At 41.7% G+C, this 24,755-nt stretch overlaps 1 protein-coding gene across 1 annotated transcript in view; it reads left to right on the top strand.

The window, feature by feature from the left end:
• Positions 1–6,319, top strand: part of RMDN2 (regulator of microtubule dynamics 2) — a 41,446-nt gene extending 35,127 nt beyond the window's left edge. Inside the window, exon 11 of the mRNA XM_042892524.1 lies at positions 5,218–6,319. Within this exon, the coding sequence (XP_042748458.1) occupies positions 5,218–5,271 (54 nt within the window). The 3' untranslated portion in view covers positions 5,272–6,319. The remainder of the gene's footprint in view (positions 1–5,217) is intronic.
• Positions 6,320–24,755: the final 18,436 nt, after the last annotated feature.

The following is a 24,755-nucleotide window of genomic DNA, read 5'->3' as shown; positions in this document are numbered from 1 at the left end:
ATTTATTTGTGAAAAAACTACCTATTTAAACTATGTGTCACATCACACAAACGGTTTTTTTCATGAAATGAAAAATCTCCTTTTCTCTGCACCTTTCTGATTTTTCCTCTGTTCAAAGATATGCCAAATGACACGTATTGTTCAATGCAGAACATTATCATTCTCAGAAGATACTTGTTTCTTTAGATTTTTTGTACTTTTTTTTTTTTGTCCAGAAGTCCATAACATTTCATTTACAAAACAGTGGAAACCTTTGTATTTGAATGCTAGACTATTGTTTTCCTGCTAATACTACTTCTGGCATTGAACAAGAACTTCCTGACAGCTACCAGCAGCCCCAAATTAGAGGCTTTTGTGAATATACATTTTGCCGAAAATTGCACAGATAAAAATACATGAATGAATTGAAAACTATTTCTTAATTTGTGGTTCTGTTTATGCTGAATATGTGTGCTTCAAGCTCAGGGAATAGGCCTTTTAGAAACTCATTATAAGGAGATCACATATCAGACTGTAAAATGGCACTAAAAATGAGGCAACTGTAAAAGGTCAACATAAAAAAAGTAGAGACCTACTTTATTTTTAATTATTTTGCACTTTGGAGGATGCTGTCAGTGTTTCTCTTAGTGATCAGTCTGATTTTCAGTCTGCATCTTTTTGAAGTTCTTGTCAAAAGAATTGTTTGCATTGTCTGCTTATTCTTTTTAAAAGTGCAGTAATTTCACAGGTAAGGATGAAGTCTGTCCTGAACTTACTGTGTTTGTTATTAAATTGACTAGTTTATAAGGCAGTATCTGTGACAAAATGCTGTGGAAGACAGCACGGTTTTAGCAGCATTGTCAGTGCAGCAGCTGATGGACAGCCAGGTCCTCAACACATGGAGCGTGTCTCCTGTGGGCATGCTGGGAGAGAGAGGGAGAAGGATTCATGGAGGCGGATTCGCAGAGCATTACAAGGTGAAGAGGTGTGCAGTTTGTTTTCTGTTTTTGAAAAGTGGCCAAGGGAAATCAAGCTTCCAGGTATTTGAAATATATTGTCTCAGAGCCAATAGAGAGGGTGGAGAGAGAGCTTCAACAGGCGTCCTTCTGAAAGGGCTGTAGGTCCCACAGTAGTGGGGCAGCAGCTGGAGAGAAAAGGGGGATGGATGTCTTGGAGACCAAACGCTCCATGTTGAGTACAGTAATGAAAGGAAACCAGAATTTGGGTGCAACTTGGGCTTTTCAGTCAGAAAAGTGTCTGCTGGTGGATAAAAATTTTACACAGCCATCATTTACAAAATGGCATATTTCAATTTTGAATAACTTTTCAGCAGCAATCCTAGAACTAGCTAAACTATTCCTTCCCAGTCAACTGGGTGTGAAAGGGTGTTCTTCTGTCTGCTTTGAAGTATAATCAGAGCGTGTTGAATTATCATTAGCCTCATATTTTAGGGCTGTGCTTACCTTGATTTGAAAGGCCCTGAGAAGTTATGGTTCATCCCCAGAGGAAGATATTAAAAATATAAAAGAACATAAAGTGCTCTGCCTTGGGACATACAGCAGTCACACAGAAAACTATAAGTGGACGATTGCATTGGTTTATTGAAATATTTAAGGGGAAAACAGAGTTATACTGTTGTGTGCTCATTAACAGCTACTACAGTAACAATTTGTGAGACTCTGTCAAGAAATTGAGAATGGATAGCATATATCTTTATACGATTTATATTGTCCCCAAGAGTTATGATTCTAACAATCCTTGTGCATGTTTGGAAGCCTTTTCTTTTACAATCCAGGATTTCTTCTGGAGCTGTGAAGGAATGATGCAGCTGTACCCAAATGCAGAAGTGGCTCTCAGCACCTCGTAGCTGTTACCACTTATCAAAGTACAGCTCTGGACCACCCTCGCAGTCAAGCTCATTTAATATACCATGCAGCCACACTGACTTCAGTGAAACCCTACAGGATGCATGTCAGCTTGGGATTTGGCACTGTTTGCGCACAGTTATGTTGTAGTTGGCTGAAGTTACCATTTTGGCTGTGGTCATGGGGGTGTATCTGTTCTCTGTTGACAGTTGGGACATTGTCAACAAGTGCACACATGTGTTGTGCCTGGGTTGAGAGTGTTTAGCACATAAGGGAATAATTAGCTGAGATGGAAGGTAAAATCATCATATTTCTCTCCCATGTCTAATTGCTATTTAATTTTTATATGCATATTTATAGGTATATATCTGTGTCTATGCTTATTAGTAATTTCTTTTAGCAGAAATTAATTGTAGAAATGTGGACTATATCCAGTTAGGCCAGCATTCCCTTTTTCCCATCAGTCATTTCTTCTGTCTTGCTTGTGTTTTCAATTCCCTCTCTTCCCTTGTTCTGCCTCTGGCCTCCCAGATCTTTTTTCCTGTGCATATCCTCCGTGAATGATGAAACAGGAAAGAAAGGCAAGTAAGTAGGAATAGGAGAAATACACTCACTGATTCTCTAACTTGTGTAGCAGTTTGCAGTACATTTGACCTTGTCTTCAACTCTGAAAATGATATAAAAAGTGTATAATAAATGTAAACCTTGACAGTAGAGAATCAAGGTTGAAAATGGCTTTCTTCAGTGAGCACTGAACTAAGCATCGGGGTGAGAAATGGGACTGATGCAAACAGATTGCATTCCTCATATGACTTGCACCTCTTCATCTCCCTGCTGCACTCTAGAGGGAGTTCAAACCGGGCTGTCTTTAAAATAAAAATAAATAAATAAAACCTGACTGTTTTTAGAAAGCGGCAGATCCAGAAATCAGTGAGGAGAAATGCTGTCCAGATATAGAACTTAGGACTTTGTTCCAATGAACTGTAAAGTCTGTAAAGTCTGAAGTTTTCATCCCTAAGACAGAGACTGGCACAAAGAACAGTGTTCTGGGATTCTCTTTTTTTCTATGTAACACAACTCTTGGTCTAGAAGGACCCAATCCAAGTGTGATATAATAGTTCTCTTCACTGACTATTCTGAGCTTTGTTTTTTTAATGTCATTACTGATGTTTAAAATGTTTTTACCATTCGGGTTATTATTATCGACTGGAAGCCACTGGCTCAATTAGCACAGTCTGTTAAATAGTTTCTAACAATAATTCCTGTGTCTGATATAGTCTTGCTTAGAACTGGCAACCCAGAGGTATAAAATTTTGCACGTTTGCAGTTTCTTTTCCAACTAGTTCTTAGAACAATCATAGTTTTGTTTTATTCTTTTTCCTAAGCCTTGAGGAAGATTCAGGAAAGATTGCCCAATGGTTTTTGTACCTTGCAACTCACTAAAACTCCTCCTAGCCCAATGCTGTCCTTTGCTTGTAAGGAAGGAGATGATTATACACAATTGATTGGAGACATCTATTTTTTATTAATCATCGTTCAAAGTGAGTAAATAAATCTATAAACTCATGAAATGCTGAGCACTATCCGGATACGAAAAAACTACATCTTTATTATTTTTGGCTTAGAAAAGCGTAAAAAGAGAAGGACCAGATACAACAAAACCTTTATCTTTTTTTAATAGCGTGGGACAATATTTTTACTTTGTTGCTTAATGGAGCTCAGAATAATTTTCACAAGCTGACTATGGTCAGTACAGAAATGAGTGTATCTTCTCTGAATTAATCAACGTATTGGTGCAGAATGTGAGTTTTGTAATGAAAGCCATGGGTTGGTGCTCCAGGCAGCCTGTAATGACATGGAATTTAAGGGGTGCTGAATTCAGTGTGACATTTCCTTCTGTTAGAGTATTTTGGCAAGAGCGTACTGGCTTTGCAGTGTGTGCCTTCTGAGGCCTCTGATAAATGATTAGGCAGATAGTTTAGCCTGTTGTTGCCAGTGGGAGCAAGGCAGTGACTCCAAGAGAAGCATCCAGCTAATGTATTAATGCCTTAATCCAGACCAATAATATAATGTAGTTTGACATGTCTGGCATATGGTTTCTATCATCTCAATATTCTTCTCTGTTCCTTCATGACATTATGGACAACTAACCAAAATAAAGAGAAGCAGGAATTTCTTCACCCGTAAAACGTATTTTAAAATGTCCTATATTTTGTTCCAACTTCTTGGTTGATTAGATAATGAAGTGATCCTGAAATTCAGTGATTATTTCACTGTCTGTGTGCAGTATTTTCTTTCAGAATTGCCTGTGGCATTATCTGGGAAAGAAGTACTGGTCTCTGTCATTAGGAATACTTGCACAAACTTGGTGATGTGCATGTGCTTTTGACTCTGCATTACTAAATGCACGAGTGTGAGTATTGGGTGGTTGGACCTTTACCACCACAGACTGTGGGTATGAGGTGCTGACTTTTTAGAGCTGTATTTAAACCAAAGTGCATTTTGCAAGTTTTGCAGCAGCAAGCAAGACGAGTGGATTATATTCAGGAGGCATTTCAAAAATAAATAGAACAGTGCAGTTTTTTGTTCTACGTGTACCTCTTTCCTCACTGGTTTTATATGGAAATAGCCAAAATGTGTGTCACTGGCCAACCTTGAAAGGGTTTGTTGGTCTGGGCATGGTTTAATGCACTGTGCAAACAGTACACATGAGCATCAGCCTAAAAGGAGCCACTGCCTTCGGTCCTAGGATTTATAATGAAGAACTGGCTCTGATCATAGCAGGTTACTCGCCTCTTGCTCACTATCTGGCTCCACTCTGCTGTGAGCCTGTAGCATAGATAGAGTCCAGCAACCATGGTATGGATGTTTCTGAGTCTGTAGTGGTTACTACTGGTACGTATGGCTGTATGCTGAAACCACTATCTTAGTCTGTGTTAATCAAACTTACCTTTTTTCTGTTTTTGTTTGTTAATGGGATAACAAATCCTTTCCAGGTATTGCAGAAGTATCCTTGGATTAACTGCACATAATCGATTTGCAAGCTTACATAAAGCATAGGGCAAGGCATACCAACAAAAGTTATGGCCTAAGCTGAAAGCTCACTGGTCTGCTCGGAAGGCTATATGTGGCTAACATTTAAGTGCTTCAACAGAGCTGTAAAGGGAGGGCTGCCATCTGGCTCTTGTTTTCACTCCATGCTTTATTTTTGCAATCACTGATAAATTAACTTTCTTTGCTGTCTTGTACATTCTGTGGCTATTACAGTTGTGTGTTGTGTCTGTTGTTAGTAAAGAAATGTGGATAGGCACGTCTTAGCAAATCAAGGGATTTATCCTATCTAAGTTGATGCATGATTGTCTATTTCTTTCAGGACAAAGAGGCCCAGAAGGACTTAGAGGATTTACTTCTCACACTGAAGATGTGATACTGGGCGCTTTTTAACTCTTCATGCTGTGATAAAGCTGAGAGTCTGTAGTGATTGTGTGCAGCAGGTGAATTCCAGCTGAGTCGATGGGAATAGCCTCAGTCGATGGGAAGCATGTGGCAATTATGTCATGAAAATGACGCGTTCATTTTTGATTATTTATAATTCTATATTGAAGATTAATTTTAGATTGCTGACACCGTGAGTTCAATTCTCTGAACAATGAGTCCACTGCTGGCAATGGACATAATGGGGATTAGAATGCAAAATGCATAAATCTTACTCTGAAAGATTAATCAACTAATATGTGATGCCAGCATAAAACTGCGTGCAGCAAAATCAAAAGCAAAAATATTTCTATAGTAAATTATATTTATATCAATTAATATATACACAGGTATGTATGAAAGGAAATCATGAATGTTTACACCCTACTGTTAAATAATTAGGATCTTTCTAAAGAGAAAGGTGTTGCTTCCACAAAACTCTTTTTACTTTAAAACTTCTGCTGGTTTTACATAGATACGTGAAAACTTTACAAATTAAATATTAAAGCTATATTTTATTTGTAACATCAGTGGGTACAATATTAGAAATCAGACTGGTGAAATTTAGTGTTTTAGATGAATCTATCACAGCAGTGATATTTAATGGCTTTACTAAAAGATCTCCATCATGTTTGTGAATCCTGGATCTTTCTGTTTGAACAGATGCCAAGTGGGGTGGTGTTGGTATATTCCCTGAAAATCTCGTTTAGCGTGTGACTGCCATTAACCTCATGCCACCTGCATAACACAAACTGTACATAAAAATACATACTTTGAGCATGTAGGACAACAGTGTTTTCAGTAAAATGTAGCAGGCAAGCAGACAATTTTGTTCACAAATGGACTGATCCAGAATTCACTCAACTGTGAAGAAAAATAAAGACCAGCTTTCATTGGCTTTCAATTCAGAGTCTTAGACTAGATGTGGGAAGTATATCTGGAAGAAGAATTTCTGTTAAAGGAAATGAAGGAAATAAAATTGAATAAGGACAACTTCACAATCCCTTGACTTCTTTGATGTGTAAGATGACATCAGCTATCTCACGGCTAAGACAAGGAGGACTGATAAGGCCTCAATATATACAACTAATAATTGGGCAGTTAGCTTAGGACAGTGACATTACCTTATAGTGATGTCCACAAAGATCTAAAGACTGGGCGAGAGTGGAGAAATATATGTATATACATATGACTGAAGCATCTCATAGCTCATAGAGTGAGCTCTAGCTTCTAACAACAGAGGGCAATAGGTGCAGTAGACTAGAAGACAAACTGTACAGAATTGTATTGAATTTAGCCTGAATCCTTGACTCCTTCTGAAGCACAGAGGTTTTGCAAGGTTTTCCTAAAACAGGGCTATCCTTTTAAAAACATTTCAATTAAAACTTCATTTTCCAAAACAGAGAAATTACTGTGGCAACTCAGAACCAATTCTGAAAGTTTCTGAGTTGTCACTGTCACCTTCATGGTTTTTGTTATCCTGAGGATCTTCACAAATCAACACAATCATTTTAGTTATTTTTATTGTTCATTAAAGGGAAAATGTTTGCTATAATACTTTTTCAATCCCAGAGTTCTTCATTTTTTTTCACACAATTTCAAACTCTATTAAATAGTTCCCTCTGTGTCTTAATAAATGATGTGTGAAAAGAGAAGCTGCAAATGGCAAGGGGCTTTTGATAAAATCTGTATTTTGCATTTCCACAGCCAAAGCAGGAAGCGTAGTGTAAGTGGATCTATTACTGCAATTGCTGTTTAGAGCTGTTGTTAGTCAGTCACTGTTGCCTATGAGGATGCAGTAAATTGGGCCTTTACTTATATAATTTCATATTATAAATCTAAAAATAGATTGGATTATGCAATAATTGCCTCATTTACGAGGAATAATTGCTGATTAAGCCTAAAAATGTGCAGAAGGAGTAGATTAGTAAAAGAAGTTATTTAAATTAATTGGAGAAATTAGGTGATATAAATAGGAGTCATTTCACTCATGGGACATAGAAGGTCTGCGTTGATAGAGGAGATCTGGTAAGTGGTGGAAGTTCTGTTAAAGTGAATGTGCAGATTCCAGTGAGTGGCATGCTAATCATGGGTCAGTAATGCCATGTTTTGATGAAAAAGCAGATAGCATTCCAGAGTGAATAAGTGAGTTCCCCATTAAATGAACACGAAGTAACCTTTTCCTCTAATAAGGCCTAATGAGGTCAGGGATGGAATACTATGTAATTTTATGCATCACGCTTCAGGGATGCTGAGAGCTAATTGGAAAAAGTCCAGTGGAGATAGACAAGAAAGATGAGAGGGCTAGACAACATCATCTTGTGTGTGAAAAATGAAAGACTTTGGTTTGTTTAGTCTGCAGGAGGGATGACCAAAGGAGTATGCACATTTACAAAAAGCAATTGAAGAAAAGGCAGTAAAAAAAACCAACACCACCACCAGAAAAACACAAAACTTGCACTCCAAATACCCTGTTTGTGGAACAAGATGTAATTGCTAACTTTAGAGTAGACATTAGGAGAAAAAAAATCCTGATGGAAACTTTGCAAAGCCTTGCAATATCTTCCCAGAAAACATTTTAAAATCATTTACACAGTGGGATTGCAGATGCACACTGGCTCTGAATTTGGGCCCAGGCTACCTATGAACATTTGCCATTAAGTTTCACATTTGAAGATATGCATTATAGCTGCTTTCAACCATTTATTATACCTATGGTTTTATTCCAGCTTATTTTTGATTAAAATTTTCATTTTATTAAATAAATCACTTATCTTTTTATGCAGCCTTCTAAACTACAAACGTTCTACTATTTTACTTTTTACTCATTACTAGTCTATGTATGGAATCACAAGATGTCATCTGTGAATCAAAAGGCTGGTCTTAATTATTTATTCTAAGTTTGTTAGAGTGTGCGGAAGCATTCCTCATACAGGTAAGAAACTGCTGTTTTATACACAGGAGGTATTTTGTGCTTGTTTATAATTTCTGGTTGCTGTAAAAGAACATTCTCAACTTCAGGTTTTCTGCTGTGTTAATCTTAGAGCTTTTAAAACTGAAGTGTGTTCCCTAAATTGTTCTCTAATGGCTCCTTGGAAGAAAGCTTTTGCCTGTAGCTCTAGGCCTAGTCTATGTGTTCTCTGTGACATATCAGCTAGAGAAACTGCAAGTAGAGTTCCAGAGGGCCATATGTTTTCTTTTTTGTTTAAAATATCCACAAGCAGACATTCACTTCCGTAGTTTTGTCTCCTTGGAGAAGCTACAAGTTAACCATATTAACCCCTGCGAGCCTTTAAGCTGTGTGGAGCAGAGGAGGCTGCAGGCTGACCGGGGCCTCAGTCTCTGCTACCGGCTTTAGCTTTTCACGATGACCTCTCATTTGGTCGCAGTTGGTCTATGCTCCTGTGTACATATTGGGTATTCCTGGGGGAATTTTGTCTTTCTGTGTCTTTGTGGAAGGTGAGTTTGGGGGCCTTGACCCAGTAGTAGGGTTCGTGTGCTTCTGAACAGTTAAAATTATTTGTTGCGCCTTCCTGGATGATTGAGATTTTTAATTCTTGTGGTGAAGGTAAAGACTCTGTTAGGGGTTCCAGATCCCTTTGGGATTGCCCCTCTGCAACAACAGGTAAGCACAAATGAAGTTACACTGTTTTTATAGCAGTTAGCTACTGGTTCATTGAAGTAATAGTTACAATAAGAGTCATGTTGCTTTATTTAAATTACTCTTCCCCTCCCCTCCAGAGTCTCAGGGTGATTCACATGGTTTAAGGGGGTAACATCAACGCACTCACTTCTGGAATGAATTAGAAAACTGTCCAACAGCAGTGAGCAGCTGACAATTTAGAAGGGAAAGTAACAATTCCTCTGTTCAGTTAAATAAATTAACAAACAAACAAACCCCATCCAAACCTAAATCTGCCCCCACAATCCTGTTGTTATATTAGTAAAAGTCTGAATTAAAAAATAATAATAATAAAATCAACATCAAAGAATTGGCTGACAGAGATCCAACCCTATCAGCCTAAACATACTGCTTATCTGGATCTACATATCTTTCTTCAGCCCCTGCTACCTGATCAGCTGCCCTGTGAGGCACGTGGGGCTGTAGGGATGTTCTGGACTCCAGCAAGGTCTGTGGGTTTTTGAGTCTTTTACTGGATGCTTTGGAATGTGGTTCTGTGGTGTTTTCTTTCATAGGCACAGTAATCATGATGGATGTGTTACACCTCTTCCAAAACAGAAAGTCTGCAGTGACAATTTAAATTGCATTGCAAACTCAGAAGGACTAATTCTATCTGAAGGACCAACATTTCTATTTACATTTCTAAATTCTTCCTTCTGTAGATAGATTATATTCTTGTTTTCCAGCACTTTTCCTTTTTACAGATTCTCCCAAGTTCCTTGGAGAAGGAACAAATCAAACTGCCTTGACAGTACAATAAGAATGAAGCTTTTCTGACCTTCTTTGTTTGTGTAACCCATGCATCAAGCACTAGAACTACGAATATCAAGCGTTAATATTTTTTGAGAAAATATTTTACTCCATTTCATTAAAATAAACAACCAGTCATTCTAGAAACATCTGTAGGGGCAATGTTCAACGTGAGGCTGATCTGAGCCCTCTGCCTCCCAGTGCTACTGACCCACCATGGGGATAAGCTACTTGCTCAGGTTACACACGTGCAAACACCATCTACCATGATCAAGTACGAGCTGGCTTGAATGGCCTGCCTGCAACAAAACAGCCACATAATTTTATCTAGGAATATTGTGAACTAAGCATGTCCCAAGGATATGGGCATGAATATGGACGCGTTCTTTACTCAGTTTGGAAGGTTAAAGTTTTTAATTAAAAGACAAAGGAAATCAAGCTGGCTGATGAAATTTCAGCCCCTAAGTGATAGAAATGTTCCCGTTTTAAGTGGTGAATCAGCAAAGCGGATTAAGCAATTTAGTAGTGTGGGGCTTTCGTTATGTTCATTTCTTTTTAATATTGGATGATCATTTGTGAGGGAATGTTACGAATTCAGGGAAAGCCCGTGTAGCTAAGTATATGGACACATGCTGGAACAGGCTGCCCAGAGAGGCTGTGGATGTCCCGTCCCTGGAGGTGTTCCAGGTCAGATTGGATGGGGCCCTGGGCAGCCTGGTCTAATATTAAATGTGGAGGTTGGTTGCCCTGCACGTGGGGGCGTCGGAGATTCGTGATCCTTGAGGTCGCTTTCAACCCGGGCCGTTCTGCGATCCCGTGGCAGGAGCGCTCCCACAGGCACGGCTGTGAGGAGCAGCCGAGGTGGCTGCTGTCCGGCGGGGCGGGCCCAGCTTTACCACAGCTGCACCATCAGTGCCCGCGCCTGGCTGAGCGCTGGGGGAAGGAAGCAGGGCTCAGGTGGGCCCTTCCAGAGAAGAATCGGAAAGTTAGGTGTACACGACTGGGCTAACTCTTCTCCCAGAGCTCTGGAAATATCCTTGGGGGAGTTGCGTTTGTCACTTGGAGGCTGTGTTGCTGCAGGAGCTGCAGGATGGCTGGCTGGCTGAGCTGCTGCAGGCAAAGGAGCGGTAAGTAGCTGCTCTGTGGAGCACCCAGCTCGTTGTCGGCGCAGTCGGTGGGTGCTGTGATGGATGGTGTTCTACAAGGCTGTGTGCTTGCCCTTGGCACCTGCCAGGGTTCAGTTAAAAGACAAAACCTGGAAGCTGCCCTGAGGGCAGAAAGGATTTGGTAACTCCTAACTGAGAGGTGTGTTAAGGCTCAGGCTGTAATTAGCTGAACGCAAGAGTCTCTTGTCTCAGGGCTTTGCCTGCCTCGAGGCCTGCAGCCAGGCCTGGTGGCGCCTCAGAGCCTCCGCCTGCCCCCTGGCTCTGTTCTGCACCGGGCTTATGAGGCTGGCTGGTAGTTTGCAGTGAAATTAACGGGTTTTCTTTTCTTTTCTTTTCTCATTTCTTCACAGCTTAAAAGTAATCTTTAAATTAAGATTAGAGAGGGAATAAAAACAATTAAAAAAAAAATGTTTATACTGAACAGAGGTGGATGTTTTGTGTCTACAATGGTATCAGGTAAAGGCAACCCAGCTGAGTGCGTTCATCTGGTTTCTGTGGGTTTCACTGGGTTTACTCTAGTATGAAGGCTGCGGTTTTCTGGCTTGACCCGTTCTTGTTTTGAATGCTGTATTTTATTTGTTCAGAAGTTCAATGCAAGCCATATTTTCTGTGTTTGTCTGTAAGTATATAAGAAAAGATTTGTGTAGATTTGAAACTTCTCTGTGTAATATGTGAACTGAAAACTTCAGAAAGGCAGGAGAAGGAATGTAAAAGGATGTGCAGGAAGAATCTAACTTCCAAGAGCTGAGGTGAAACTGGCTCATGAAGGAGGGTTGCTGCAGTTTGATACTTACTTGGGCTTCGCTCTGAGAAGAAAAACAGAATGAGTATCCTTTGAATGCAGGGTGCTATTAGGGACCTGGTAAGCTGGGGAGGACATACTGGGCTGTGACACTGCTTGAGACTGTAGGTTCATTGTGCCCTGGAGCTGCCAGTTCCTACTGGGATCCCCTTGCATTTCTGACTTGGGGCATGTGGGTGACACAGAAAAAAAGAGAAATTTGCTGTAAAAATGGGTATTGGCTGTTCTTGTCTTGGCTTCTTGAACTGTGAGCTTATGAACTTGGAAGGGTTTACTAGGACATGAGAAACCAATCTATAGTCTGTCAACTGTGTCTCTTAGAGAGCTGATTGTAATCAGCATCTCCAGACATTGAACATCTATCTAGGGAATCTCTGGCTGAAGGGAGGGAGAGAGGAACTTTACGCAGCTTTTGAGGGCGTTTTTTTGTAAGGATTATGGTGTGGACAGAGCGGTGCTGGTGGAAGTTTGCTTCCCATCTGTGTTATGTTTCACTTCTGTTGGTTTCTTGAACTCAGTAGCCATTCACTGGTTGATTAAACAGAGTGAACGTAGCAGATACAAGGCAGAAAGTTTCAGGTCCACAAATTAGTCTTAGGTTGTCCTATCTTCTAAGATTTTCTTCTTCAACAGTCAGCTGTTAGAATAACGTGATGTCTAAGAAATAAAGTAATCCCTCTGGGATGAGAGAGAAATTTTCAGGAAAGATTGAAACAATCATGAGGCCTGAAAAGATTATGCCAATATGTTTTCATATAATTTCAGATATTTTCAGTGTAGAAATCTGGAAAGGAAGTCATCCATGGCAAATGCAGAACAAAGTTAAGACATCCTGGAGAGCAGAAGCCAGGGACAGATGCTTCCTCACAGCAAGGACTGCTTCCTTCTACTGCTCCTCTTAGCAGTGGGTGCTGCTGCTGGTGAAGCCTCTCTCTGCTGCCCCTTTCCTCCTCCCAGGCATACAAGAGAAACTGCTCACTTATCCCAGGTTATTTTTGATGAAAATCTTCAGACCGGGCAGACATAAGGCAGAACCCAGGCAGGGGTTCTGTGGCCAGGAGGAAGGTGTCCATACAAAGAAAGACTCAGAAAATTCTGTACATCTCCAGGACTTCAGTTTCCAAGGGTTTTGGAAACTGATTTTCAAAGCTGATCATGAGTGACTCCTCCTTTCTGGAGCTCTCTTTGATTATTACTCAAGTTCTTCTGACACAGAGCATTTAGAAGCGGACAAGCCTGGATCCCAACTTTTATGTTTGCCTTCTGTATTGGTATGTTAATGACTAGGTACAGCCTCCAAAATATCTAATCTTAACGCATAGAATATGAACAAGTAATGCTATATTTGCTGACTTAATCATCATGTAACCATGTTACAGAAGGCAAGCTGGAAGCCCCTGAATGCAGATCACTTGAAGCTCAGGGTGATAGCGGAAGGGTGCCAGGCCTCTCCTGGCTCACAGTGATTTTGGAGACCATTAAGGCAGTCTCTTGCCCTTCACAGAGTCTTTTTGCATAATGAGATAGAAAACAGCTTTTTGGTGGCCCCGTGCCTGGCTCTGTATTGAGCTATTTAGCCTAGTTGAAGAAGTAATGATGAGTAATTTCTCCTTTCTTTCCCTTTTTGGGAAATCACAGCCTAACAGTAACTTGGAAGTTCACTTTGAGTTTGAGTTTTTCTTGGATTGTTGTTATTTGTACAGGGGAATGGGGGGAGGAGGAGGAGAGGCTATAAAGATACCTTAAATTTCTGGAGGTTAGTAGTTTCAACGTCAGCTTATGAGACTGCAAAGTCCAAAGACTCTCAAAGTTTATTCAATATGAAAAAGCTGGAAATATTAAGCTGCAAGTGCAGCTGTTTCACTTGAGTCTTGAATCAAGCTGGTTCCCCTCAAATTAGGAAGTCTTTGCCATCAGGCTAATTATTTCAGGTAACTGCACTGCAGTATTACAGGAGTGACTTGGAGCCATCACTGTCCCTCACTAAGGTCCTGAAGCGATGAGGCCCCTGAAAAGCTTTTTGTTGTGCTTCTGCATAGTCCAGTTTCTTCTTCAGCATTACTTAGCAGTCTTGAGCAGTTCTGATTAATTAGAATTTGTCACTTTTTAAACCAGAGCACTTCTACTGATTAGTCTTAGCAGGAAAATCAAGAAGAAACTGCAAGACAGGCAAAAATATGTTTTTGCTCTGCAGAAAATATTCATCATTTAGGATATGGAAGTTAAAGGCATCATATGAGTGTATTTCTAATCAGCAGGATACAACATCTTAAACAAGCTTTTACTTCCCAAATCTTCCAGCTTGGCACCTAGTTTGAATGAGGAGATCATCCACTGTCTGCTGACAGAAAGAACTGGGAACAACCAAAAGCCACCTCCTGTGTCCTGCAGTCCTTTTTCTTCTTTCTTCAGACTGCGTTATTTCCTACTTAAGTGGAGGCGATGTGCCACATTTGGGATTTGGTCCAAAGCCTGTTGTGGTTGCCTTTCATTGGCTTAGGTTTTGTTTAAGGCTCCACTTCTTTTATGGTATCCTGAACACTAAAACCAAGAATAAAATAAATTCTTTCACTGGAGACCTGTGGAAGTTTCTAGTCAGGTGGTATTTCACTCAGTATAATTACAACAAAATGCAGCTTATCTGGAAACTGGAGTACAAAGCAGCACAACTGCCTGAATTAACTTTCTATTTATTTATTTTTTCTTCCCAGAGACAGATTTCAAAAGGATGTATCCTGTGTTCAGAAGCAGGTTGAAGGGTTCTTGTAATGCAGGCATCACAGCTGCCTTAGAGAAACACCTACAGGCAGAATTCTTTGTTACATTTTGCAGAATGGTTTGTAAAACTTCTGGTGTGAGATGATAACATTCTGAGTAGTGCTTTGTGAGAAGTGTTTTATGCTAACGTTTGTGTGCTGTGAGCCTTTGAAACAACCTTTTTAGACACTTTGTTTACCTTGGCTCTTCTATTTTGGGATGTATTGCATAAGCCCTTTAAGAGTGATAGCTGATACTCAGCGCTTGCAAATTGCTCTCTGTTCCTTATTCTTCATGTTCTCCCCTCCTCTCCGTAGGTTTAAAATTTAAAAAATAGCAAAGCCTTCAACCCAGTCTGTAAATCTAATCCTGAAAGGGGAGAGGGATCCAGATGCCCCGATGCTCAGCACTTTCTACTGACTTTAAGTGGATTGTTCACAGAAGTCAGTAAGGTGTCATAAACTTAGCTGTAATTGACTGCTATTTCTCTTGCTGCTCTGAAGGTTGCAAAGTGACAGTGTGTTAATGCCTTGGAATGAAGCTAGCTGGTGAAGTGTTCAGAGATGGCTGTTTGCACATTACAAAAGCCATAGTTCCTAAACTGACTGCAAGCCTGAGGGATGGAGGAAGTTGATGGATTAGGTGGCGTAGTAAAGAAAGCAGTGCGTATCCGTGAAGTGTTATGAGTGATAATTCTGCAGGGAATGTAGGAAAGTCATGATAGAAACAGATTGTATGAACTCTCATATATGCTTTACTTATCTTTTTTTTTTTTTTTTTTTTTTTCCCCCCATGGAAATGTCTTCAACATTTCCTGGTATTGATATGCAAAGACGCATGTCTATCAATTAAATGAAAGCAAATAAACGCTGGCATCTCTTCCTCTAGCCATAGATCGGATCTCAGCAGGTAAGCCCTGGTAGAGAGAGACTGTCATATGAGGAGATGTGAGGAAAGCTGGTGGTCACGGCCTGGTGCTGGGTTGCCACCCATGCAGCTCCATCTCTAACGTGGGGCTGCCGTGTGGAAGCCCTGTGTGTTGATTCAGTTGTTGGAGTTTCCATTAGTTGTGTTAGAGACAGCAATGCAAACATCAAAAAAGAACGAGAAATGTGAGGCCTGCCAGGGTTTCTCTTTTGACTCTTGGTGGTCCCCAGCTGCTGCCCGACTCGGACGGCAGGAGCTGATGAGCCTACAGCTGCCAGATGCCTGGGGCACAGTGCTCCTTCTAGGAATGCCATGGATTGTTGTTTCCGGAATTAAGTACTGTGGGATTTTAATTTGCCATTTACTCGTTTCTCATTTCCTTCATTTTTAGCATTCAGACCCAACTTTGAAGATTGTTTGGGGACATAAGTGTTTTCCTGGAGCTTGAAGTCAAATTACAGAACTTTCCAGGGACGATCTCCTTAACACATACAGTCTAAGGAAAGGGTGGCCTTGCCATGGGGTCTATAGTTTAAAATGTTCACTTAGCTTTCACTGGGCATCCCCAGCAACAGATTTGGTGAGGGGCTCTGCAGTGCTGATGTGCTGGTGTTACGTGCAACTCTTCTGTTCCTGGGTTGGGAAGTGAAATTTGTGAGCCTGCTTCGGATCTAGGCCCTGCAATGAAGACAAGATCAAGGGTGCCACACAGTGTAGCAGCAAGTTGTGGTTTTCTGGGGGCTGCAACCTTTCCTGTTACAACTCATGGAGCAGCTCTGCTATGTTCAAGGCCTGTGATGTTACGTTTTCACAGTCTGTGTTGACCAGCTCTCACTTTGGCAATTAGCAGGGGCAACTGATCGAGCATTGAGCATTAGGGAATGAAGAGACTTGTCTGCTCGAGTCATGCATGAGTGGGATTCTGATTTATTTTGTGGGTTTGTATTTCATTGGCCATTACAAGTAGCTCTTAACATAATGACTTGTATTTAACTGCCGGTGACTGCATGTTGGTACCAAGAAAGGTCTTCTACTAAAATCTCCTTGTGTTTTCTGGGGCGTTGGTCACTGCATTATTCACTGTTTTCTGAAACATAAGGGAGGAACAATGGAAGTGTGCATCTGTGTGGGACATATTTGGCAACATCAGGTTTTCCTCGGATAAATCTCCAGAGTTGTATGATGTTTTGCCAGTGCTAAGGATGTTTGCTTTACTCTTTCTCCTGCAAAAATGTGAAACACAACTACTGGAGTTACATCACTTTCCATGGAAACTCACAGAAAGGTTGAGGGTATGTTGTTGGGATATTTCTCCCCTTGTTTAAAAAAGATCTGGAGAAGTCCAAACTACTCACATCTGCATGTTTGAGTACTTGGGAGTTTGGTGCCTAAGTGACTTCTAGGACTTGAAGTCCATCCTGAGTTGGAGCAGAAATATATTGGGAAAACTGACATTTGTTGCACGTAGGCATGATTTTAATTTTTTCCCTGCTAGTCCAGCTTCAGTTCATGTAAGGAACAGTTGTGGATGCTAATGAATCTTCTTCCTCTATTCCAGGAAACAAGGAAACTTGCTTATTTGCAAGCATCCAGAGCTAAGTAATCTTCAAGAGGCCATTTCAGAAGAATCAGAGTCTCTGTAATGTGTGTTTGTGTGACTGGTGATATTCAGTTCAACAGCAAAAGTAGGCTGCTTACTGTGAGATCTAGATCTCTTTTTTTCCAAACAGGATTAAGTACAAAATAAAACCTAAATCTGTTTTGTTTGCTTGTTTTCTGATGAGGGATGAAATTCACAAAAAAGAATAGAGGTGATCTTATGATTTCTGTTGTGTGGAGCTACACACAACCTAGGAGCAGGTCTGGGGGAGACCAAGAGACCACATTTCACATTTATTCATAGAATCATAGAATGGCCTGGGTTGAAAAGGACCACAATGATCACCTAGTTTCAACCCTCTGCTATGTGCAGGGTCACCAGCCACCAGACCAGGCTGCCCAGAGCCACATCCAGCCTGGCCTTGAATGCCTCCAGGGATGGGGCATCCACAACCCCCTTGGGCAACCTGTTCCAGTGCATCACCACCCTCTGTGTGAAAATCTTCCTCCTAACATCTAACCTAAACCTCCCTTGTCTCAGTTTAAAACCATTCCCCCTTGTTGTATCACTCTTCAGCCTTGTAAACAGCTGTTTCTTTTCCTGTTTATATGCTCCCTTCAAGTACTGGAAGGTTATTTGTTCCTGTGACTGAGGTGCATTTTTCTGCCCCTTGAGTCTAAGATGTGAAACTTCAGGGTTTGCTCAGCAGTTGTAGGTATCGTGGCCATCAACACAGATAACAAGTCAACATTCCGAGCTTTTCTATAAACTTGATGTTTAGATACAAATGCTGAAAGAGCATAAAGCCTGGTGTCACTGCAGTTGTATCATCCATTCATTTACATGGCTTCTCTGCCAGTGCAGGGCAGCCCTATCAATAGTGAAAGCTATTGTGAAATTAATTGTAAGTGCTAACCGGGATTTTTGGATGAAATTCTAGGAGCTATGCAGCCTGTGAAATCATTTTATGTTCTGTCATGGCCAATAGTGTGACTGGGAAGTGAAAGGAAAGGAATTAGCTAACAGGGATGCAGATTGCAGCCTTCTTAGGGTCCATATGTTTTACATGATACAGAGCTCCCCTTCCAGCAAGGAGACAGAAGGGGATTTACCAAGCTAGGAAATAATTGAAGTCACTCTGAAACGTTCTTAAGTGCTGCTCAGGGTGACACAGTGTGTGGTCTTCCTGGGCAGGACTGCCTTTCCCTCCAAATGGCAGCATCAGATATTTCAGTGCAAGCGTGTGTGGATAAACTGTGCTTTTGTGGCATGTGAAGGGCGCTTTGGTGTAGGAGGTTCTGTATGTATTTTATAATCTTAACCTGTGATGACTTTAGCAGAGCTGTTCAGATTCCAAGACAGAATTCCAAAGCAGGATGAGGTTTGTACCTGTTTTTTATTAACTATGTTACCAGCTAAACAACAGCAACAAAGCTGCATACATTTGATGGCAATGTGGACCTTCAGTGCAAAAATGATAATAGTTGGTAACAGTTCTGTGGTCACAGAAGTGCAGATCAAGCTCTCCATGTCCCCTGGAAGCCCTTCTGCTTGTCTGGGGGGATGGAGAAACCTGGTGGCCCTTGAGATGTGCTAACATCCATCAGGATCTTCAGGCTTTGATAGAGCTTTGACTGACTGTGCGCTTTAACCCTGTGCTTCAGTGCGTTCTGGATGAAAAGAGTGGCTGCACTGTGCCTCACCAGCTACCGGCAGAGTGGCTCCTGACAGCAGTGCAGGAAGGTTGTGGGGCTGGGGGTCTGAACTTGGCAACCACAAGGGCAGAATCGTGCTGAGGGTGGTCTAACTTTCAGAGCAGCTCAAGGATGTGCTGATTGTCTTTAATTTGTTGGTTAATGGTGTCTGAGCGGCTTTGTGAGTAATGGACTTGGCAATTGGTTCAGATACAGAAATTCATGTAGAAATGCAGACTAATTACTGAGCATGTGTTGAAGGCTGCTCTCTTGAAAAAAGCATAAGTCTGTATTTTCTAATGCTTTGCATTGAGCAGTCAGAACTAAACAGGCAATAAATTTGGCATTTGCGCCAAAACCATTTTGTACCTTCTAATGAATTTGAAGGCAATTTCTGTTGCATGTTATGAAGGCTTATTCTGGAGAACCTCTGTAAGGAAATGTTTCTGTGCAGTGAAAGTGGTAGTGAAAGCTTCTGCAAAATCAGAGGTATGGTTTTGATGCCTGTGTGGGCGATTCGGCAGAAAGCTTCAGGGCTCTGGAGGAGCAAAGCTGCAGTGAGGGACTGTGGCCAACCTTTGAGCAAGGAGAGAGAGGAAAGAGAAATACCAGAAGCCAAAAGACAGAGTGGCGATTTTTCAAGTGCTCTGAATTTCCTCTGTCAAGATTTGGATCAGCAGATGAAATTTGTTTCATAATTTAATTTTTGACACACACCCAGTAAATAGGCATTAAAATGTCATGGCCAGGTTAGGGACTTTGGTGTTAGCAAATATGTTGCTCTGTCTTTTCCTCTCCTCACCGGTAGGCCATACCTGTGTGCTGGCAGCTCCAGGCTGGAGCCTGGGCTTGGAGCACCATGCAGCAGTCTTGAGGTCAGGTAGAGATTCCAACCTCCCCCCCCCATGTGAGCAGAGCTGGCTGGGGTCTGCAGGGAGAACCAGCAGTTCATGTGGTTCCTATTAACTCTGAAAACAGGAACATCTGAGGGAGGCATGGATGGCGTGCTGGCTCTGCTCAGCAGCAGTAGAGCCTGTGACAGATTGCTCTGGGCAGGCAGATGCTCTCCGTTATATGCTGAAACAGGGAGCAAATATGCATAAAATCCAGCTCGGAACAACAGGAGGCAGGCAGCAAAGGCTGTCTTAGATTTTTCTCCTCCTCTTCCTGCCTCAGTGGGAGCTTTTTGAAGGAAGGTGAAGGCGAGGGAACCTTTATCCTCAGGCAGCAGCGGAGCAGTGCTGAGGAGAAGCACTACTGAGGACAACAGGAGATTCCCCATTGAGTTACTCATATGGGTTTCACTTCAAGAGCAATGGAAAGCAAGCCAGTGGTAAACATAGTATTTACAGTGTGTTTGCTAGAGGGGAAAATAAAAGGAAAACAAGTGAGGGGAAAGACTGTGGTTTGAGTAGTTAGTGTGAAAGCAGAGCCAGCAGACCAGCTCCTGTGGCCCACCCTGTTCAGGCATGGGGTTGGTCCAGGTGACCCAGAGGGCCCTTCCCACCTTATCTGTGCTGTGATTTGTGGCATTAGTTAAATGAGGGTAGATGCTACAGTGTGGCCTTGTTAAATCAGAGTGGCTCATTGAGGGGTTGTTCTCCTTATCTCTCTGCACTACCAAGGTGGTCTGGTAGCTTAACGCATCTGCTTCTGAACAAAGCAGATATGTCTGTACCATATGGTGAGCGGTGGGGAGGAACGTGGGTCATCAATCCCCCAAAGGTGGCTGTTCGTTGTCAGCAGGCTGCCTGTGCTCCCAGCCAGAGGAGATAAAAGGGCAGATGGGAGGAATTACCATCTTCAGGGGGTATTGGTGTCTTTTGTCATGAATTACAATTTGTGGTTTCTGAGGTTCTGCAGAAAGGTTTAAGTGCATTAGGAAATCATTCAAGCTCATGTTAGCAAGGTCACGCTGGTGGTTCTGCTGAGCATGTGAGAACTTGGCCGGTGGCATTAGGGCAGCTGGGGTCAGAGGTTCACAGTGGCGCTGACACACAGCTCTCAGCGGGGATCGGCTCCCGCCACATTAAAAGCAACTCAGACGTGACCTGCGCGGTTGTGGTGCAGACGAGGCCTCCCAGGCAGTGTGGGGCACGGGAAGGCAGTGGGGCAAGGACTGGCTCTCTGAACCCGCACAGTCGGTATTGCTCCATGAACTGGGCTGTTGTACCCGAGGGTGGCACAAATGAATGTTTGAACATGCTTGTTCTCCTCTAGATGACACATCTCTATCTATTTTCTGTGGCCCGTTATTTTGTTGTTGCTCTGCTTCTCCCTCTCTCTCCCTCTCTCCCTGCCCCTCTTTCCCCTATGCTTGTTCCTTTGCACGTACAAAATCTTTGCTATTGAGTCTGAAGAACTATTGCTTCTATTCACACGTGGCCAAACCTTGCTGGATTTCCTCAGAAGACAAGCAGGTGGTGCCTACTCTAAAAATAAAAACAACAAAAAACACAACGACAGATCAGGCATTATTTTTATATTCTTATAAATGACTAAAGTTCAATTAAATAACTGATTAAAACTTCAGATGGCAAACGAGTTCTAGATGATTCAGAGAAATACCTGAAGAAAGGGAAGGGGTAGCAAATCTTCAGAGGAGAATTTATTAATTGTTGTACAAAGACCTTGGCTGCATATAAATGTAAGGATGTGGGATGTCCTGCTGCTTGGATTTTTAGTAAGGAAAATGATGCTGGATACAAAGGATCAGGACCCAGTTTGGGGCTATGAAGAGCCCCAGTCACTTAATTCATTGACTTTTTATAAACCTAGAAGAAAGCACTTGTTCTTCTTAGAACAGAAGTTTATTTTCGGTATCCGGTTTTTACTTATCTTTTTTACTTTCAGGCAATTGATGGAGCATCTTTGTGTTCCAAAAACTTCCCAAAAGGGTTCAGTTCAGCTGTAGACAGTTTTATGATTTTTTTAAATGAACTTTATTATGAAATGAATGAAAACTATTGTATGCACTTTTTCTGGGAACAGACTAGGGCTACTCCAGCAGGAAAACATTGTATTAATGTGAGAGATAATGTGAAGGTATGAAAGGAATCTTTCTGACTGCTGGCAGGCATGAAGGTATTTGGAAGTGTTGTATAATGAATACATCATCAGCCAAATGCTTTGAATTCTGGCCCTGCTGATGGCTTTGAGGAAATTAGACGCTGACTTATGCTTAAAATGCAGAGGATGATACTGTCAGTGTGCTGTGGGTCTGTGTGCACGGAACTGGGTGTTTGGTTGCCAGCAAGAATCAGACTTCTTGCTGGAAGGTTTCAGTCTTCCTACCAGTCAGAAGGGCTGCCTAGAAAGCTTTCCTGCAAAGCATGTTGTCCTGGGGTGGAGCATCTTTATCCAGCTGGGCAGATGAACCCTGTTGTGTGTTGGACAAGCTGCAGTGTGACTCCATGTTCTGGCAGCTGCAGGTATGAATGAAGGCAGGGAAAAGAGTTTTACTGAAATGTGGCAAGGCTTCATTCAGGAAGCTCAGTTTTCATTAGGGAAAGTAGTTTTTGTGAAGTCTGAGTTTGATCTCGAATGATGTTTTCATTTATAGTTGAACTGAACTATTCAAATTTCCTGAACTGCAAAGGATTGATATCTTTATAGTTCATGATTTGTTTATTTCTGGAATGAAAAAGCTCAATCAAAAATAAGAGTTACAATAGAACTAAATTTTCAAACTGCAGCTTCGAAGTGCAAAGTGTAAAAGGAGTATGGAGCATTGTTTCATGCTGTTCTGCAGATGACTGCAAGTCATATCTGCTTTGTCAAGTCACAGTTGTCATGTATGTTGTTTTTAATGGGAATGAAGGAGTCTCGCCACTGCACTTGAGTAGAGAGCAGTCCAAATAAGTGGAAGTTGTTCTGTTATTTTAAACACAGGAAATATGGTTACATTTAATCCCATTTATTATGAAAGGATTAGAATTCTGCTTCTGTGCAGTGAGTGCTATGCTCTAATCTGAGCTCAGGTTGGGAAAAGGGAAATGGGGGAAATAATCTTTATTCTTGTAGAATACTCCTTGACAATAAAACGTGAGCCATCATTGAAAATGCTGCTTCCCAACTCTATTACTTGAGGTGACAGACAGTAGGGAGTTATCATTTCAACATCCCTAGTTTGCCTAGGGTTTCTGTGAAACTAGTGGTTCTTTCTGTCATCAGCCTGGTGTGATGGTAAGGTCTGGTCCAGGTGCTCTCTGATGCTCCCTGTTGCTGATGTGGATCAACCTCTCTAATGCCATGTGGAACTCCTGCTATTCTCACCCTGAAGTACTGTGCGTAAAGCCTCTACCTCTCTTTACCTGTCAGGGAAGCTGTGCACAGTTCCCCCCTAGCTGGAGAGTCTTCCAACATGTTCAACATCTGCCAGCTCTCAGCCACTCCTATGTTGATCTGCAGTTGATTTGTGTACTTCTAATAAGTCCCATGTACATACATTCCCTCCTGCTTCACATTTGCAGTTGAAATGCTTCAGCATCCTGTGTTTTCTAAGTTAATTCCATTGATGAATGTGTTCAGCATGGAAAGAGTTGGGGAAATTGGGAGACTTATTTGCTTTAGTTATCTCTAGTTCTGTCCTGTCAGGCAGGAGTAAGACTTGCTCAAGGTTTTGAAGGACAGGGCAACACTGAAAAAACAAGCAACTTTTTTGCTAGTGGAGCTGTCTGAAAAGCTGGCAAAAAGCCCTAAAGGAGGATATCAAAACATCAACTACAGACTGCTTAAATGCTTTCGGGTTGTTTGTGCTCAGCGCTGAGATTATTTTCACCTGACAGTTGGTCTCAGTACGAGTGACTGCAACACAAAAAACTCAGTTGCAAAAATGCAAAGCAGTAAACAGCAGTTATTGCTGAAACTTGAGATGCTGCATCTGTGCTGTGTCACATATCAAAATAGCAGCACCATTCAGAATCCAGCCTTTCACTTCATCTGCAAAACAGCCAGGTCCATCTTCACTGTCATCCCAACTTGGATTCTTTGTGTGGGTCAATGGGAGATCAAAGTAAAATTTCACCAAGCTAAAGATGAAACGAAAGTGAATGTTAACCATTTAGCTTGGTGAAATTTTTGTTGATCATTCACTTTCCATGGTTAATTCCTCAACTACTCTCAGGTACAATGTAAAATGCCTGGTCTTTCTCTCCTACAGACAGATGATTTCTCTCCTACAGCCCTATGCATCAGCTCCTGCCACTCACAAAAACAGACTGGATTAAATGCAAAACTAGTTGGAATTTGTTGCTGTGTATTTCCATTTGGTTTCATTGCACCATGCTGGTACTGATAGCTGGTTCTGCACTGAACTCCCCTCTCCTCTTTCTAGCAGTGGTTGTGTCTCAAGTTCTGATGAACATCATATTGTTTTATTTTTGCCCTTTGCTTCAACCACTCTGAACTGCCTTCTGCTGAAGCCTGCATATTTAACTACTGATTTCATGAGGAATGTAATGGTGCACATGGGCAGTATAAATGTATTTTATCTCAACTCATTGGCCTACTTGCTTCTCCTCTTTGTTACGTAATGCAGTGGTCTGGCAGCTACTGGTTTTTCAAGGAGCATGTGGTTATCCCAAATTCTCTCCGTGCTTCTTTAGTCACTTAACCTGAATTGTGAAGGTGTTTCTAAAATTCTGGGAGACACACCAGCTGTGTGCACGCATATGGAAAGCAGACGTGAGTTGACATTTGGTTTTCCTGGCCCACGGTAACCACTGCAACCCAAGCATGAAGATTTAGATGGGAAAGCAACTGTATTCAACACAGCTGTTTCAGCTCCATTCATTTTGTGTGGTATTTCATGAAGAAAGCACAACACGTACTTGCCTAGTATTGCTGTGATGACATCCAGTCACAGGCCGCTGAGTGAGGCAGTGATGGGGCAAACACAAAATCACATGAGATGTTTGTGGTCTGCTGTTAGGTATGACCTTGCCCACAAACAAGTGACCTCACAGGGGCAGTGTAGACATATTTCCTGACCTTGTGGTAATGCTCCTGAGTCTTTCCCCAGGGAGCATGCTTGTGCTGTACTTATGCTGTGTGTCCCA

This window comes from Lagopus leucura, unplaced genomic scaffold, assembly GCF_019238085.1.
Source record: "Lagopus leucura isolate 7727_CA_CO unplaced genomic scaffold, USGS_WTPT01 Super-Scaffold_73, whole genome shotgun sequence".
Classification (NCBI taxonomy): domain Eukaryota; kingdom Metazoa; phylum Chordata; class Aves; order Galliformes; family Phasianidae; genus Lagopus; species Lagopus leucura.
This window is presented reverse-complemented; position numbering and strand designations above follow the sequence as displayed.